The 14454-nt window shown below is 50.8% G+C and overlaps 1 protein-coding gene across 1 annotated transcript in view; it reads left to right on the forward strand.

Moving 5' to 3' along the window:
• Positions 1-3284: 3284 nt before the first annotated feature.
• Positions 3285-14454, forward strand: part of MAP2K2 (mitogen-activated protein kinase kinase 2) — a gene marked incomplete at its 5' end in the record, with an annotated part of 20009 nt that continues 8839 nt past the window's right edge. The window contains 2 exons of the mRNA XM_015567180.1: positions 3285-3500; positions 9304-9450. Of these exons, the coding sequence (XP_015422666.1) occupies positions 3285-3500; positions 9304-9450 (363 nt within the window). The remainder of the gene's footprint in view (positions 3501-9303; positions 9451-14454) is intronic.

Genomic DNA, 14454 nt, shown 5'->3' on the forward strand with positions numbered 1-14454 from the left:
AGGGGGTGGGAGGGGTGGAGCCCCCGAGTGGTGAGGTCAGGGGAGCGGTCCTGAGAGGAGGGGGTGGGGTAGGAGGGGTGGTGAAGGTGGAAGGGCTTCCCGTAGTGAGGTTAGAGTGAGGGAAGGTTCCTGTGGGGAAATGAAGAGGTGTGGGGCCCTAAATAGTGACATTTTGGTGAGGGGGTTCCCTGAGTAGTGAACCGGGGTGAAATGAGGTCCCTGCAGAAAAATGATGGGTTGTGGGGCCACTGAGCACTGAAATTGGAGTTGGGGGGAGTCCCTGAGTAGCGAATCCTGGGTGATGGTTGAGGGGAGGGTTCCTGAGAGGAGAGGATGGGTCAGGTGTCCCTAGGAGTGAAATCAGAAGTTGGGGGGGGGGGGGTGTCCCTGAATAGGGAGGTGGAGGGAGGGGGTCCTTGCATACCCTGAGCAGGTGAGCGAGGCCCCTGGGAGTGAGGAAGGGCGAGGAAGTCCATTGAAGACCAGGAAACGGGAAAGAGATGCCTGAGAGATGAGGATGTGGGAGGGATCCCTGAGCTGAGAGTAAGTAGGGGGAAGGCTCCCTGAGGGAATTTGGGGGAAAGGAAGCCTGAGAAAATCCTAGTTGGGGGGTGAAGTCCCTGAAGCTGGGGAGACTGGTGAGGAGGTCCAGAGGAGGCTGGGGAAGCAGGGAGTTCGGAGAATTTGGAGGGGCAGGGTTGTGGGGGCAGTAGGAGATATCTAGGGAAGAAGTGGGGACCCTGCTGGGACCTCTGACAGCAGATGAGCAGAGATTCTGGTCTAATGGGTTAGCAAAGCCTTGAGGGGCTGGAGAAGTGCTAGAGGCTTGAGGCAGCTGAGGGAAGCAGGAGGATCTGTGGAGAAGGGGACAGGGAAGGGAAGATCCCTGGGTGGTGGGATGACAGGACGGCAGGATCTTGTTGTGGGAAGTCACACCAGGGAGACTGCTTGACCCCTGAAGTCCCTCTGGCCTCCCGCTCCTGTTCTGCATGGTGGAGCAGAGCAGCACAGCCCAGAGGCCGCGGCCAGGGGCACTTTACTGTGCTTGTGGTGTGACTCCCATGAAACCAGGTGTGATCCCTTTCTGTGTGCATGGGGTGAATGGTGTGTTTAGTGCCTCTCAGGGGACGAGGCCTTCTGCAGCCTGGGTGAGGGGTAAGGTGAGGGTGAAGGTAAGGACGCGAGTCTTGATGTATATGTGTGTGAGTTGACATCTTTCTCTGTGTCCAAGCGCATAGCTCAATGTGGGGACGTGTTCCTTATAGTAAAAAATGCACTCCTCTTCTTTTAAGACAGCTCTTTCTTCATCATGTCTCGCTCTCTCTCTCTCTCTCTCTCTCTCTTTTTTTTAATGTGGTGTCTGATTTCCATCCCTTCAAGAATTCCCCCAGTAGAGGAAGCCAGCCATTGGGATTACAGGGTTTTTTATAACCACAGTTGAGTTGCCATTAAATTTAAAATGGATTAATCAGCTGACTCCAGAATGCATTTTGGATGTCATAAGGCAGTGCTGGAGACCTTCCAGAGTTTGGCCTCAAAAGTTGTCTCTCGACCCTCCAGTGAAGGAACCGTGTCACAGTCATTCATTCCTCTGCTTCTCTCTTCCGTCCCTCAGAGTCCTTCTCATTCCTTCTTCATTGAGGTCTTGGTTCACCAGGCGTCCAGTGAACACCTGCTGGGCCCCGGTCTTGGTTTAGGAGGACACTGTGATGAGCGAGGGCCATCAAGAACACAGACTGGCCCTGGCTGATTTGGCTCAGTGAATGGAGTGTCGGTCTGGGGACTGAAGGGTCCCAGGTTCAGTTCCAGTCAGGGGCACATGCGTGGGTTGCAGGCTCAATCCCCAGTAAGGGGCGTGTGCAAAAGGCAGCCAATCAATGATTCTCTCTCATCATTGATGTTTCTCCCTCCCTCTCCCTTCCTCTCTGAAATCAATAAAAATACTTTTTTTTTAATTAAAAAAAAATAGAACACAGACCGTGTAATCAGGAAGCATACAGGTTTGATTCCAGACACTGCCACTTGCTAGAGTTGTGACTTTGGGGCTAGTTACTTAACCTCCCTGGGCCTGTTCCCTCAGCATAGGCTGGGTCTACAAGAGACCCCGCCTCCCAGGAGGATTGAGAGAATTCAACAAGATAGTGTGATGGTGTTTATAAAGCTCTGGTTTACTTGCTCAGCAAATGACACCTGCCTTCCAGCCACCTCTCTGCAGCACCAGCTCAGGTGGCATTGCCCAGTGGCAGGTTATCTTGTTCCTGGCCTGTGTGCCCCTTTGCTCAAACCTCTTTAAGTTGTAAGTGAATCATAGTCATTTGGGGATTGATATTCATGAATTTGTTTATATTTGTTGCACATTGCAAAATATGTTTTGATGGGTTAGACCAAATGTATTAAAGTTAATTTCACTTGATATATATTTTTAATGTGCTTATAAATTTTAAATTGCACATGTTGTTTACATTCTGTGTTTGGACGGCACTGGGTTGGTTCTTGTGTGCATCGTGCTAAAGTCTACCTGCCTGTTACAAGGAGCTGCTTTTTACCCCAAGGCATTAGTGAAAATAGCTAATCCTCAATTTTTTTAAAAAAAATTCCTTGAATCACCCAATCAAGTGCAATGTACAGGTGGGTTTTTTAATAACCGGCCCAGAAATGTGTGTGGGTATAAATGCCTAATGTTTACAGTGTGCTTGGGGTATAATAAGAGTGTGCTGGTTGAGTGGAATGCCCTGGAATTATCTGCACTATTTAAATCAGTCCGCTCTCCATGTAGATTACAGCTTCTATCTTCTGCCCATTGGTTCTTGCTCTTTGCTCTAAGGCCACTAAAAAGGAGTTTGCTCTTCCATCCTCATGAAGACAGACATCCTGGTCTGGGCCTTCACTCCCCTGGTGCCCAGTCGTGTCTCCCCAGTTCCATGTCTCCCTCCAGAGAGGTAGCGGATGCTTGCATCAGGAAGGAGGACTCCTGAATCTGATTACAGGGCCATTGAACCAGAGCTGGTCCTCCAGGTCCTGAGGTCTCCTAACCTTTGTGAGCAGAGAGAGAGGCAGTGGCCTCAGTTCTCCAGGAGCCAGCTTTCTCTTCTGGTCAGCTGTGTGTATGCAGGTCTTCTTTCTCTTCTGCTAGATCATCAGCCCCTCAAGCCCAAGAATCAGATCTGATTCATCTCTGCATCCTCCTGGTTGCAAACCCAGGACCTGGCCACAGGTACCCTCAGCTCAGGTTGAGTCATTTGGGCAGCTTGCACCCTCTTCACTAATCCTTGCCGTTGGGTCTCTGCAGAGCAAACTTGGTGGACCTCCAGAAGAAGCTAGAGGAACTAGAGCTTGATGAGCAGCAGAAGAAGCGGTTAGAAGCCTTCCTCACCCAAAAGGCCAAGGTTGGGGAGCTCAAGGATGATGACTTCGAACGGATCTCAGAGCTGGGAGCCGGGAACGGCGGGGTGGTCACCAAGGTCCAGCACAGACCTTCAGGCCTCATCATGGCAAGAAAGGTGAGAGGTGGCCAGTGGCAAGGCAGGTGTTCTGTACCTATGCTCTGTGGGTGACATGGGGTGGGAGCAGGTCCCCGGGAAGAGGAGAGCAGTTTGAAAGATGCCGGCCTCTGTCTTCTGCTGGCTCCTGTGCTCAGAAGCCCTCCCATCAGCGGTAGGTTCTCATTCCTGAAGAAGAGTTCAGCTTCCAGTTAGAATGCGGCAATGCTGGCTTTCCTCAAGCAACTCTTCCTCTCTATTATTGACCTTTGCCTTCGGGGCGGCTTCAATTCAGATTCCCAGAAAGCTGAGGGAGTTTCAGGAAGAAAGGATGAGATTTAAATCCCCTTAGAGCTGGCATCACCCTGATTTCACAACCAGGAGAAAACACTGCAGACCCAAGACAGGGCCTGTGCTGCGATGGTCCCTGGGCTATGGGGTAACTAAACCACCTGTGTTAGTCCGAGTTCTCCAGAGAATCAGAAGCACGAGCATGTCACAGCTTAAGTCTGGAGGCAGAATTCCCTCTTCTTTGGGGGACCTCAGTCTTTTCTCTTCGGGCCTTCAGCTGATTGGATGAGGCTGCCCACTTGTGGGGGTGTTGTCTGCTTTTCTCAAAGTTAGGTGATTTCCATGTTAAATCACATCTGAAAAATACCTTCACAGTGACATCTGGACTGGTGTTTGACCAGACAGCTGGATACTGTGGACACATTAAATGAACCATCACCCCACCCTTAGTACATACCTTGGCTCTGAGAAGTCCTGAGCCTCCCTCCTCTAGGCTTCTGTGCCACGGTACAGCCTCCCATTAAACATTCGGGAACAGCCCTGGGAGAATAAGGAGTGGACGAGAAGGATGTGACTGGGGACTGGCTTCCGAACACATAACTGCGGGGGCTTCATGCTGAGCGGTTGTTTCACTCACACAGTCGTGTTTTTTCAGACATCGAAAGCCACCTATTTCTGGAAGCCCACTGTCTTGTCATTTCCAAATTGTACTGTCCAAAACCTGACCACCCCATGCCTGGTGGGCCGGAGCAGGTCCCGCCTTTCCTGGGAATGATGAGCTTGGTTTCCATGGGTTTTAGCTCTGTAGCTGTTCTCTTGCCTCTAGAGCACTGCCCTCCTCCTGCAGCCTATTTCTGTCCTGTTAGCACAGGCAGCCTTTTCAAAACCAGAGCAGCCCCAGAAATCTCTGGACTGCCATTGCCCGAAGCACCAGGAATAAAAGTCAGGTCTGAGGTTCAGGGAGGGGGGTGGGGAGAGAGACTTGAGAGCAGTGCTGGTCAGAGTTTGTATCAGGGACCCGGGGTTCTCTCAGGCCAGCTGAGGAATCTTCCAGGTGTTCCCAACAAGCCTTGTATAGACGTGAATCTGGGAGTTTGTCTACAGCAGCAGTTCTAGAACCCCTTTGGGGGTCAAACAACCCTTCATAGGGGTCACCTAAGACCATCGGAAAACACATATATAATTACATATTGTTTTTGTGATTAATCACCATGCTTTAATTATGTTCAATTTGTAACAATGAAAAATACATCCTGCATATCAGATATTTACATTATGATTCATAATAGTAGCAACATTACAGTTATGAAGGAGCAACGAAAATAATTTTATGGTTGGGGTTCACCACAACATGAGGAACTGTATTAAAGGGTCGCGGCATTCGGAGGGGTGAGAACCACTGGACTAGAGCTTTATGAAAGCCTTTGAAGTAAGGTGTCAGGCTTTAAAACGGGGACAGAGAAGCTCTGAAGTTAAGTTGGCAGTGGTGCTGTCCCAATATCAGTTCCTGGTATGGTTCTTCATCATAAAAGATGTCACTGTCGGGGGAAGGGCGTGGGACTCTGCTGTTTTTGCAACTTCCCTCTGCTTCTTTAATTCTTTCAAAATAAAAAGTTGGGTTTTTTTTTAAAGATCCAATAAATGAGGGTCAGGACCTCAGATTTTGTTTCCTATAGATCTTAACCTCCTCCTCCCAGCAGCTGTCAGAACAGTGCAGGCAGTTGGCAAATATGTTGAACGAGAAGGCTGTCCACCTGGGTATTATGTGGTCGGGGGCTGTAACTCCTTATGGCCCAGGAGCCCTGGACCGCTCTGGGGGTCAGGGGCTCCTTTTAATCAATCCGGAATGCCAGTCCACCTGGGAGGTCTGTTGCTTTTATTCAGCTGAGGGCACAGATGGGAAAATTGGCAATACAAAACAGTTTTTAAGAAACAGTGGCCTCATTCCTTCCTCCACTACCCTGGTTGGAATTCCGAATTTCCCGGGAAGCCTGGTATGAATTCCACACATTCCAAGTGTGTAGGCTTATCAGATCTCCAAAGGCAGCCTGCCCGCAGGTGTGAGGGTGAGGGTTGGGTGGAGCTCCTGGACGCCCATACAGCTCCTGCTCTGTGGGCCAGCATCCCTCCGCTCCCTGTGATTGGCAGAGGATCATCCTAACCAGTAGGACGGGCTGGGGAAGCAACAAGACCAGTTCGGTAAGGCCCAAGAAAACCAGTCTCTCAATTTCTACAGTCAGGCTTGTTCATAAATTTTTTCTTGACCTATCATGGCTCACTAACTCCTGCATTCTTCTGAGGCCCTAGGAACGAAACCTGTGCGAGACCTGGGCCAGGGCAGCTCTTCGGAGAGTTTAGCATATTTGTTACGCAGCAGGGCTCTCTTGATCACCCTCTACTTGGAGCAAAGAAATGTGTACTTGCTTCCACAGTGAAGGTCATGTGACCCACCCAAGGCCACATAGTAATGCTAGCTGCCCTGTGTGAAAGCCAGTGTTAAAACCTTGACACGTGTTCTCATTTAAACGGAGTGACCTCTCCATTTTACAGGTGAGAAAACTGAGGCTAGTTTGGGTCTTAGCAGAATTGGATTGAACCTTCATGGCTGACCCTGACCCTGTTGGAAGCTGTCAGGGTTTTACCTCCAGAATCCATGTCCCTCTTTCCTAGCTCAGATCCCGTCCTGCAGTAGGCACTGCCTGAACTCCTAGACAGGCTGTGTTTGGTTTGAACTTCCAGCACTCTTCTGACTTAACCAGCAAGTGGGGCTGGGTTGGCCCCAGAAGGTTGCTGTGAAAGACGATGGGTTCTGGCAGTTCGTGAGCTCAGCCCCAATCCTGACCTGACTGCTCACCAGCTGGGTGTCTGTGGGAATGAAATTGAATGTTTCAGAACCTGAACTTGCTCATCAGTGCAGTGGGGGCAGTTACCCTGTCCCACCAGGGTTGTTATCAGGGTGAACTGTGTGCCCCACCCAGGGCTGTACCAAGGCGAATTGTGAGCACACGTGCCTTCCCATTCCTGCGCTTTCTCTGTACACCCTCAGTGCCCACTCCTGTTCAATCCGGAAGGTTTGCTTTACAAGACCCATTAAAACAGATCACGTAGCACAGCCCCTACATTCCCTCCCCCCCACTTTTTTTTTTTTTTACTACATTGCCTCTTTACAGTTTTCCCGAAATCCTCTCGCTTCCCGGGCCTTGTTTCACATTCACCCTACTCCAGGCTTCCAGGACCTCTGGGATCCTGTGCAGCTCTCAGTTTTGTCCACCCTTCCTCTTCTCTAAAGCCTGGTGGACTCTCGCGCCCCTCCCACTCATTCATCTGTGGCTCCTTTCAAGTTCTTAGTCAAGAGCCACTCTGGGTCAGATACAGCTGCTGAGCGCTTGAACTGTGGTCAGTTTCAGTTAAGATGTGCTACATGTGCAAAAAACACACACCAGATTTCAAGGGCTTGGTATGAAAAAAAAGTCATTAATATTTTTACATCCATCACATGTCAATTTTTTGATACATTACATTAAATTAAACAAAAGACATGAAAAATTCATTTCACCTGCTTTTTACTTCATTAATATGGCAGCTAATGGGTTTTTAAATTATGTGTGTGGCTTATGGTATATTTCTGTTGGACGGCCCGGGTCTCCATCATCCTGCGCTGCCTATGCATCAGCCTCCCATCTTCCACGCAAACATCAGAGCTTCATTTTCAGACCCAGGATCTCAACCCTTCAAAGTACATGTATGTGCATATGCTGGGCATCTCCCCGAGGATGCAGTCCCACCAAAGGAGAGAGCATACTGGAGTCCTGGTGTGGTTGTGGTCCTGGAGGTGGCCGTGGGGGTGTGCAGTGTCCCACGGAGGGTAGTTAGGCTGGGCTCTGCAGGCTAGGTGGGGTGGAGAACCAAATGCCTGAGGGGCCCTGGGGGCTGGAGGGTCCCAGTCAAGGAAGTACTGCCTGGCATGGTGGGGGCACCAGGCACCATGCTGCTAGGACCTGCCAGAGTACTCAAGGTCGCAAGGGTCATTGGCATGGGCCTGTGAGCAGGTGACACTTCCCACACATACCCTGTGACTCCCCCTCCCTCCCCTCCAACTTGGTACACACCCCTTCGTGCCTTGGTGTCCTCAAACAGGCAATTCTTTGTCTTTCTTTCTGGAACGCTGGCCCCAGTGTCACCTGAGCTCCAGATCACCTCTCCATGGTTCCTCCTTTGGGGCACCCCCACCTTTTGGGGTTATTTCACCTGCTTCTCTTCCCTCCCGATGGCATATCTCCTAGCCGAGCAGGGTCATCTTTGCTGTCTTTCTCCTCATCACTGACCTCTGTTGTAACCAACTTTATGTAAATATCTGAGTTGATGGCAATCACTTTCAGATACGTGTGATCTGCCTCTGCCCCTCTGGCCAAGGGGTATAAATCACACCTTTTTCTTAACTTACCACGATGGCTGAGCATCTAGGATTCTAAGTAGCCAGGACCTGGACCCACAGCCTTCACTCTGCATCTCTGGGCAGGGGATCTTGGCTTGCTTAGGGTTTGTAGTTCAGCATTGCTCTGGGTGTTTTGGCGGCTATCTTTTCTGCGTGTCTCCAGATGGTCCCTGGGCTTCTCACCTTTTGAAATGTAATGAGTTTGGTGACACTTGGCTGCTGGATTGAACTCAAGTGGAAGGGCGGCTAGGATCCTCAGGAGGTGACCAGAGGCTCTCTCTGCCTTTGCTCTACCTGGAGTTGGGAAGGGCTCCAGAGAAACCGGCCCCTGAATGAGGGGCTGAGCAGGGGTGAAGTAATCCCCTGCCCGGGCATTTCCTGACTTCACATGATTTGGTGGGAAGAGAGCTCCTCTTAACAGAGCTTCCCCTATAACCAATTGAAAAATGTTTGCTCTGTTGATGAGTTTTTTAAACAACTTTATTTGAGATGTAACTCACTTACTGGACAGTTTACCCTTGTAGAGTGTATAATTCAGTGTTTTTCAGTGTATTCACAACATTGCCACCACCGATTTTGGAGTATTTCTATCACCCCCAAAAGAAGCCCTAGCCCCAGGCCCTGGCAACCACCAGTCCAGTTCCTGTCTCTGGGTTTGCCTGTTTTGGGACATTTCACGTAAATGGAATCACACACTGTGTGGCCTTTAGTGTCTGGCTTCTCTCACTGAACATAGTGTTCTCAAGGTTGGTCTGTGTTGTACTGATCGTCAGTGCTTCACTCCTTTTCATGGTTGTATAATATTCCGGTGTGAGGGTGGACCACATTTTGTTTGTCCATTCACCAGTTGGTGAATACTTGGGGTGCGTCCGTGTATTAGCAATTGTGAATCACACTGCTATGAACACATGTACAAGTGTGTGCGTGGATCTGTGTTTTCAGTTCTCCTGGGTAGATCGATACCTAGGAGAGGGTGGCTGACGTCTTGAATGCTGTCGTGAGCACCTCAAGGGCAGAGGACTAAAGCTCCCCCCCCCCCCCCCCGACCCCGTGCCCCTCAGAAGCCTGCTTCTGAACCTGATTCCCATTCCCTTGCAGCTGATCCACCTGGAGATCAAGCCAGCCATCCGGAACCAGATCATCCGCGAGCTGCAGGTGCTGCATGAGTGCAACTCCCCGTACATTGTGGGCTTCTACGGGGCCTTCTACAGCGACGGGGAGATCAGCATCTGCATGGAGCACATGGTGAGCACGGCGGGGCACCTGGAACCGAGGGGCCCAGCCAGTGTCCCAGAGCCACCTGGGCTTGCAACCAGGGAGACATGGCAAGACAGAGGGTTCATGTAGAATGAGAGGGTGGCTGGTGAAGAGGAAGTCCCCTGCCTGTGTCCCTCAGGGCCCTGTCCCCAGAGGCTACGGTGCATCTCTTTCCAAGGAGATCGAGCGCCTATGTTCAGGTTCCTTCGTCTTTAAACGCCAGATGCCCTCCTCCCAACTTTCCTCTCTCACTGGGTACCAGGCAGAAATTATTTCCTGTCGGCACATAGAGCCGGCTCTTTTCCCCAGTCTAGTGTTCTGGCACCACATTGACCTGTCAGGTAATTTATTAAACTCTTGCTGGTGGACGCTGGGGTTGTTTCTGATCTCTGCCCATTTTGAATGATGCTGCCTTGGACGTTCTTGCACGGAAGCAAGCATCCCTGGGTGGTAAAGTCCTACCAGTGGAATATGGGGCCCAAGGGTACATGAGATTGGAAATGTGATCAGCGTTTCCAAAGAGTTGGGGGCTGTTTTAAAGACAGACCTGGTCTGCCCACAGCTCAGATCTGGATTAGAAACTCGGGTGGAGCCTGGGCACCAGTCGTTTTTTTTAAACCACCGCAGTAGCAGCGGCTGTGCCCCTAATTAAGAAACTTTGGTCTTGAAGTTCAGAAGTGGGTGGGATTGGGTGTAACGAAAGCAGAAGTGGTGAGAGCTGAAGGCCCTGGGGGGAAATGCCTCCGACCCTCTGGCAGCCCAGTTGAGCAGATACCAGACTGCCTGCTGCCCGGCTGGATGGGCTCAGGGCTGGCAGGGCCCTTGCAAAACCAGGGCGCAGTGTGGCTTTCGGCACATGGCCTGAGCAGCTTCAGTTATGCCGTGCAAATGTGCTGTCCCCTGACAGTTTTGTAATGAAGGCAGGAAACGAAATTGAGCAAGTGGCTGCAAGGAATGCATTGTGAGCAGCCTTCCTGGGTAACCGCTTGGAGGGGCACGCTTGGAGGGAGTGCCCGCCAGAAGATGCTCCCCACCCCCCTGCATCAAGATCCCCACCAGGCAGCACCCTGGAGGAGTCCCTTTTCTCACCTAGGAGAGGGAGATCATATCTGCCCGCCTGAGGGCAAAGTCACTGTGTAGACAAAAATCAAGGAGGGGAAAGGAAGGAAGTCACTTTATGATCTGAGGAGAGCCTCTATACTTAGCTCCTCCTCCTTCTTCCTCCCCCTCCCCGCCCTCCCTTCTCCCTGTCCTCCTCTTCTCTCCTCCCTCTCCAGTGCTCTTGACCACCCCTACCTGTTCTCCCTGAATATCATTAGAATTTGAAGCCACCTCATTCCCTTACAGCAAAGGGGGAGCGGCACAGTCTAGCACCCCTCCGCTCCCCCATCTATTCTTGGTGAATGGAAGACATTGGTTTCCAGCACTAGGCATCTGCACCCTAGCAGCACACAGTCCAAGCCACCAGGAGGCAGGAGGCGAGTGCTAGCCATTCTATTTATTTATTGTGCTTATCCTTTAAAAGTTTCTAGTTGGGTTTTTTGTTTGCTTTTATAATAAGAGACGAGGACAGTAGAAGAAATGAATAATGCCCACATGAAAGGACATGCCCAGGTGAGGTCCGCGCTTCCCGCTTTCTCCTTATGGGAGTTACGGTCTACTAATCTTGGAGGCCAGTGATTTTCAAGACTAAGATGAACCTTAAAGAGGGGACTTGGTGCCCTGGCTGGTGTGGCTCAATTGACTGAGTGTCACCCATGCATGGAAAGGTCACCAGTTGAATTCCTGGTCAGAGCACATACCCAGGTTGCGGCTGGATCCCTGGTAGTTGTGCAACCGGTCAATGTTTCTCACATCATTGTTTCTCTCTCTATCTCTCCCTTCCTCTCTCTCTCAAAAAAAAAATCAATAACATTTTAAAAAGAGAGAGAGGGGCTTGGTGAGGAAAGCATGGAGGGAGAGAGAGAGAAAAAACATTGATGTGAGAGAGAAACATCAGTCAGTTGCCTCCAATACATGCCCTGATTGGGGATTGAACCTGCAACCTGGATATGTGCTCTGACCAGGAATTGAACCCATGACCCTTCGGTGCATGGAACAATGCTCCAACCAACTGAGCCACACCAGCCAGGGCCCTTGACAGTATATTTATGTTGAATAAACCCCTCCAGAATCCGTCTGCACGTTCATAGGTTTTCCCCGTGTGGGGGACATTGCTGCTTTGTGCACCCATGTACCTTATTGTGGGATGCCCCACATAAGGGGTAGATGACTCCCTGGGGTCAGGCCTCAGCCCCACAGCCCACCTCTCAGCACATGACTCTGGAGGATTCTCACCCCTGCTTACCTGTCAAGCCAGGGCGGTGGTATTGCCTTTCCCTTGGCCCTCATCACATAGGACATTGAGTAAATATCACCATTGTCACTGGGGCCATTTCTCCATATTTCTCTGCCACCTTCATATCTCTCTCTCTCTCTCTCTCTCTCTCTCTCTAATTTATTGATTTGAAGGGCGGGGGGAGACAAACATCAATTTGTTGTTTCACTGATTTATGATTCATTGGTTGCTTCTTGTATGTGCCCTGACTGGGAATTGAATCTGCCACCTTGGTGTATCTGGACAACACGCTCACCAAATGAGCTACCAGACCAGAGTCTTCATTTCTCTTTTTTCACCATCATGACAGCCCACCTAGTCAATATCCTACATGTGGAACTGTTTCCTGAGGAGGGCGAGGTTTCATCTTCACTCAGGGTGGAGTTGGCACTAATTTCCCCTCAGGGAGGTTCCAGCTGCAGCTTTTAAGAAGAGAGCCCTAATGATAACAAAGCCCAGATGCCTCGCCTGGCCAGAGTGTGGGGGCCCTTGGGGCTTGGGGACAGTGGGACTGGCAGTTTCCAAGTGGCCTAAGTCTCATCTGGGGGAGATTCAGGCATGGACCCAGGGGACAGTGGGTATCTCAGGGTGGAGTAGCTGGGGAGCTGCTTACTACTCTAAGGCTCTAGTCGAACCCACTGAAGAAAGCACCCCCTCGTTCTGTAATAATAAAACATCAGGCACTCGTTGTCAGCAAAGGACAGAGAAGGGATGCCACCCGGCGCTCTGCAGTGAGAAACAAAGTCAGCCTGTGTGAATCCAGTCAGAACATCCCCAAGGAGGAAGAGATGTACGCCAGGAACCCGCTTACATTTGTGTCAAACTCTGTTTCCTTGTGCATATGGATGTGTGTGCACGTGTGCAGAGGATCTGGACTGTACGTCACACTGCTGGGGAGGCAGGTGGAATCACTGGGGGATCGGTGTTACTTATCTACATTTAAATTTTTATAAAAATGTGTATTCTTATACCACCACTTAATAAAAGTAAGATTTTAAGAACATTTAAAGCATACACACAAAATGAAACCATGGTCATGCATAGAGACAGGTTTAGGGGTCAAAACGACCTAGTTGTGACATCTGCACCACATCCTGTGCGTGTGACTTGAGCGAATGACTTACCCTCTTAGCTGTAGACCAGGGCATCTCACTCAGGGGACATTCTCACAATGAGGGAGATGCTGGCGAAGGGACGCTGCTCAGCACCCCACAGTGCCCACGACAGCCCCCAGAGGGAATGGCCAGGCCCTAGTGTTACCAGCGCTGAGGGGAGACCATGCAAGGACAGTGTCCTTCACACGGAGGACTTCTGAGTTAACTCCTGAGCCCCCAGCAGGATGCCTCACCATAGCCTCTCTGGAGATTCCTCCCTGAATGTTCTTATTCAGTGAACATATGCAACTCGATGAAAGTGCAGAATGGAGAAGGACCTGTGTTAGGGAACAGGGATTACAGTTTAAAAATTTTTTTAATTCTTTTAAGGTTGATTGATAAAACAAGAAATGAGAAGAATAGAAGGAATTTCCATCTTGCCCTGCAGGTAGAGCGGGGCGGGCCGGGCACCCTAGTCAGACCAGGCTCACCTGCTGCCTTCCTCAGCCACACCCACCCTCTACAAGTTTGGGTCCCTTACTTGTTGACAGAGTCACACATATTCTTGAAGCTTCAAACTATTTGGGTTTCCTAAAACTCCCCACAAACACAGCTGGGGTGCCAGAGGGGAGACCTGGGCACCTCCAAGGCTTCTCCCTGCCCCGGGTGAAGCAGAAGGTGTCCCAAGGAAGTGACTGTGGAGCTCCTAGAGCAGCGCAGTGGAGGAAGTGCAGGCCTGGGGCCACCCTGCCCTTAGTTCCACTCTGGATGCCGCGGAACCAAGGCAAGCCCCGGCCTGTGGTTGGAACTTAGCCATGTCACCTAAAGTCCTAGGGGGCCGCCAGGCATATGCTCAGAGCCCCACCTCTGAAGAGGCGCCCGGCCAGCGCCAGCAACACCCTGAGTTTTGGTTTCCAGATTTATTACCAGGCAGCCTTGCACAAGGCACCTGTTTCCTCATTGTCGGGTAGATTGGGGCCACGCCCAGGGCTGGGTCGGGATCAACTGGAAGGACCTGTGTCAGGTCCTTTACAGGACAATCCCATGTGTAACACAGTGAGCAGAGGACAAGACGAAAGGGAAGCAGCAGAGGTGTCATCCCTCTGTGCCCTAGGGCAGCAGGTCCCTTCCTAACTAGGCGGGGGAGGGGGCCGCAAGAGAGAGGCCAGTTGGTTTGGCCACCTTTCTCCTGTGCTGGACACTTGGAGGGCATCGCCTTTGCTCTCAGTCTCTGTCCTGCCTGGGCTGTGACAAGAACCCAGGCCCAGAAGGAGATGGGTCTAGCTCAGCCGTGGGCAAACTACGGCCTGCGGGCCGGATGTGGCCCATTTGAAATGAATAAAACTATTGAAAAAAAAAGACTGTACCCTTTTATGTAATGATGTTTACTTTGAATTTATATTAGTTCACACAAACACTCCATCCATGCTTTTGTTCCGGCCCTCCGGTCCAGTTTAAGAACCCATTGTGGCCCTCGAGTCAAAAAGTTTGCCCACCCCTGGAAGGGCATGTGGGAGGGTG

This window comes from Myotis davidii, unplaced genomic scaffold, assembly GCF_000327345.1.
Source record: "Myotis davidii unplaced genomic scaffold, ASM32734v1 scaffold551, whole genome shotgun sequence".
In the NCBI taxonomy this organism is placed as follows: Eukaryota; Metazoa; Chordata; class Mammalia; order Chiroptera; family Vespertilionidae; genus Myotis; species Myotis davidii.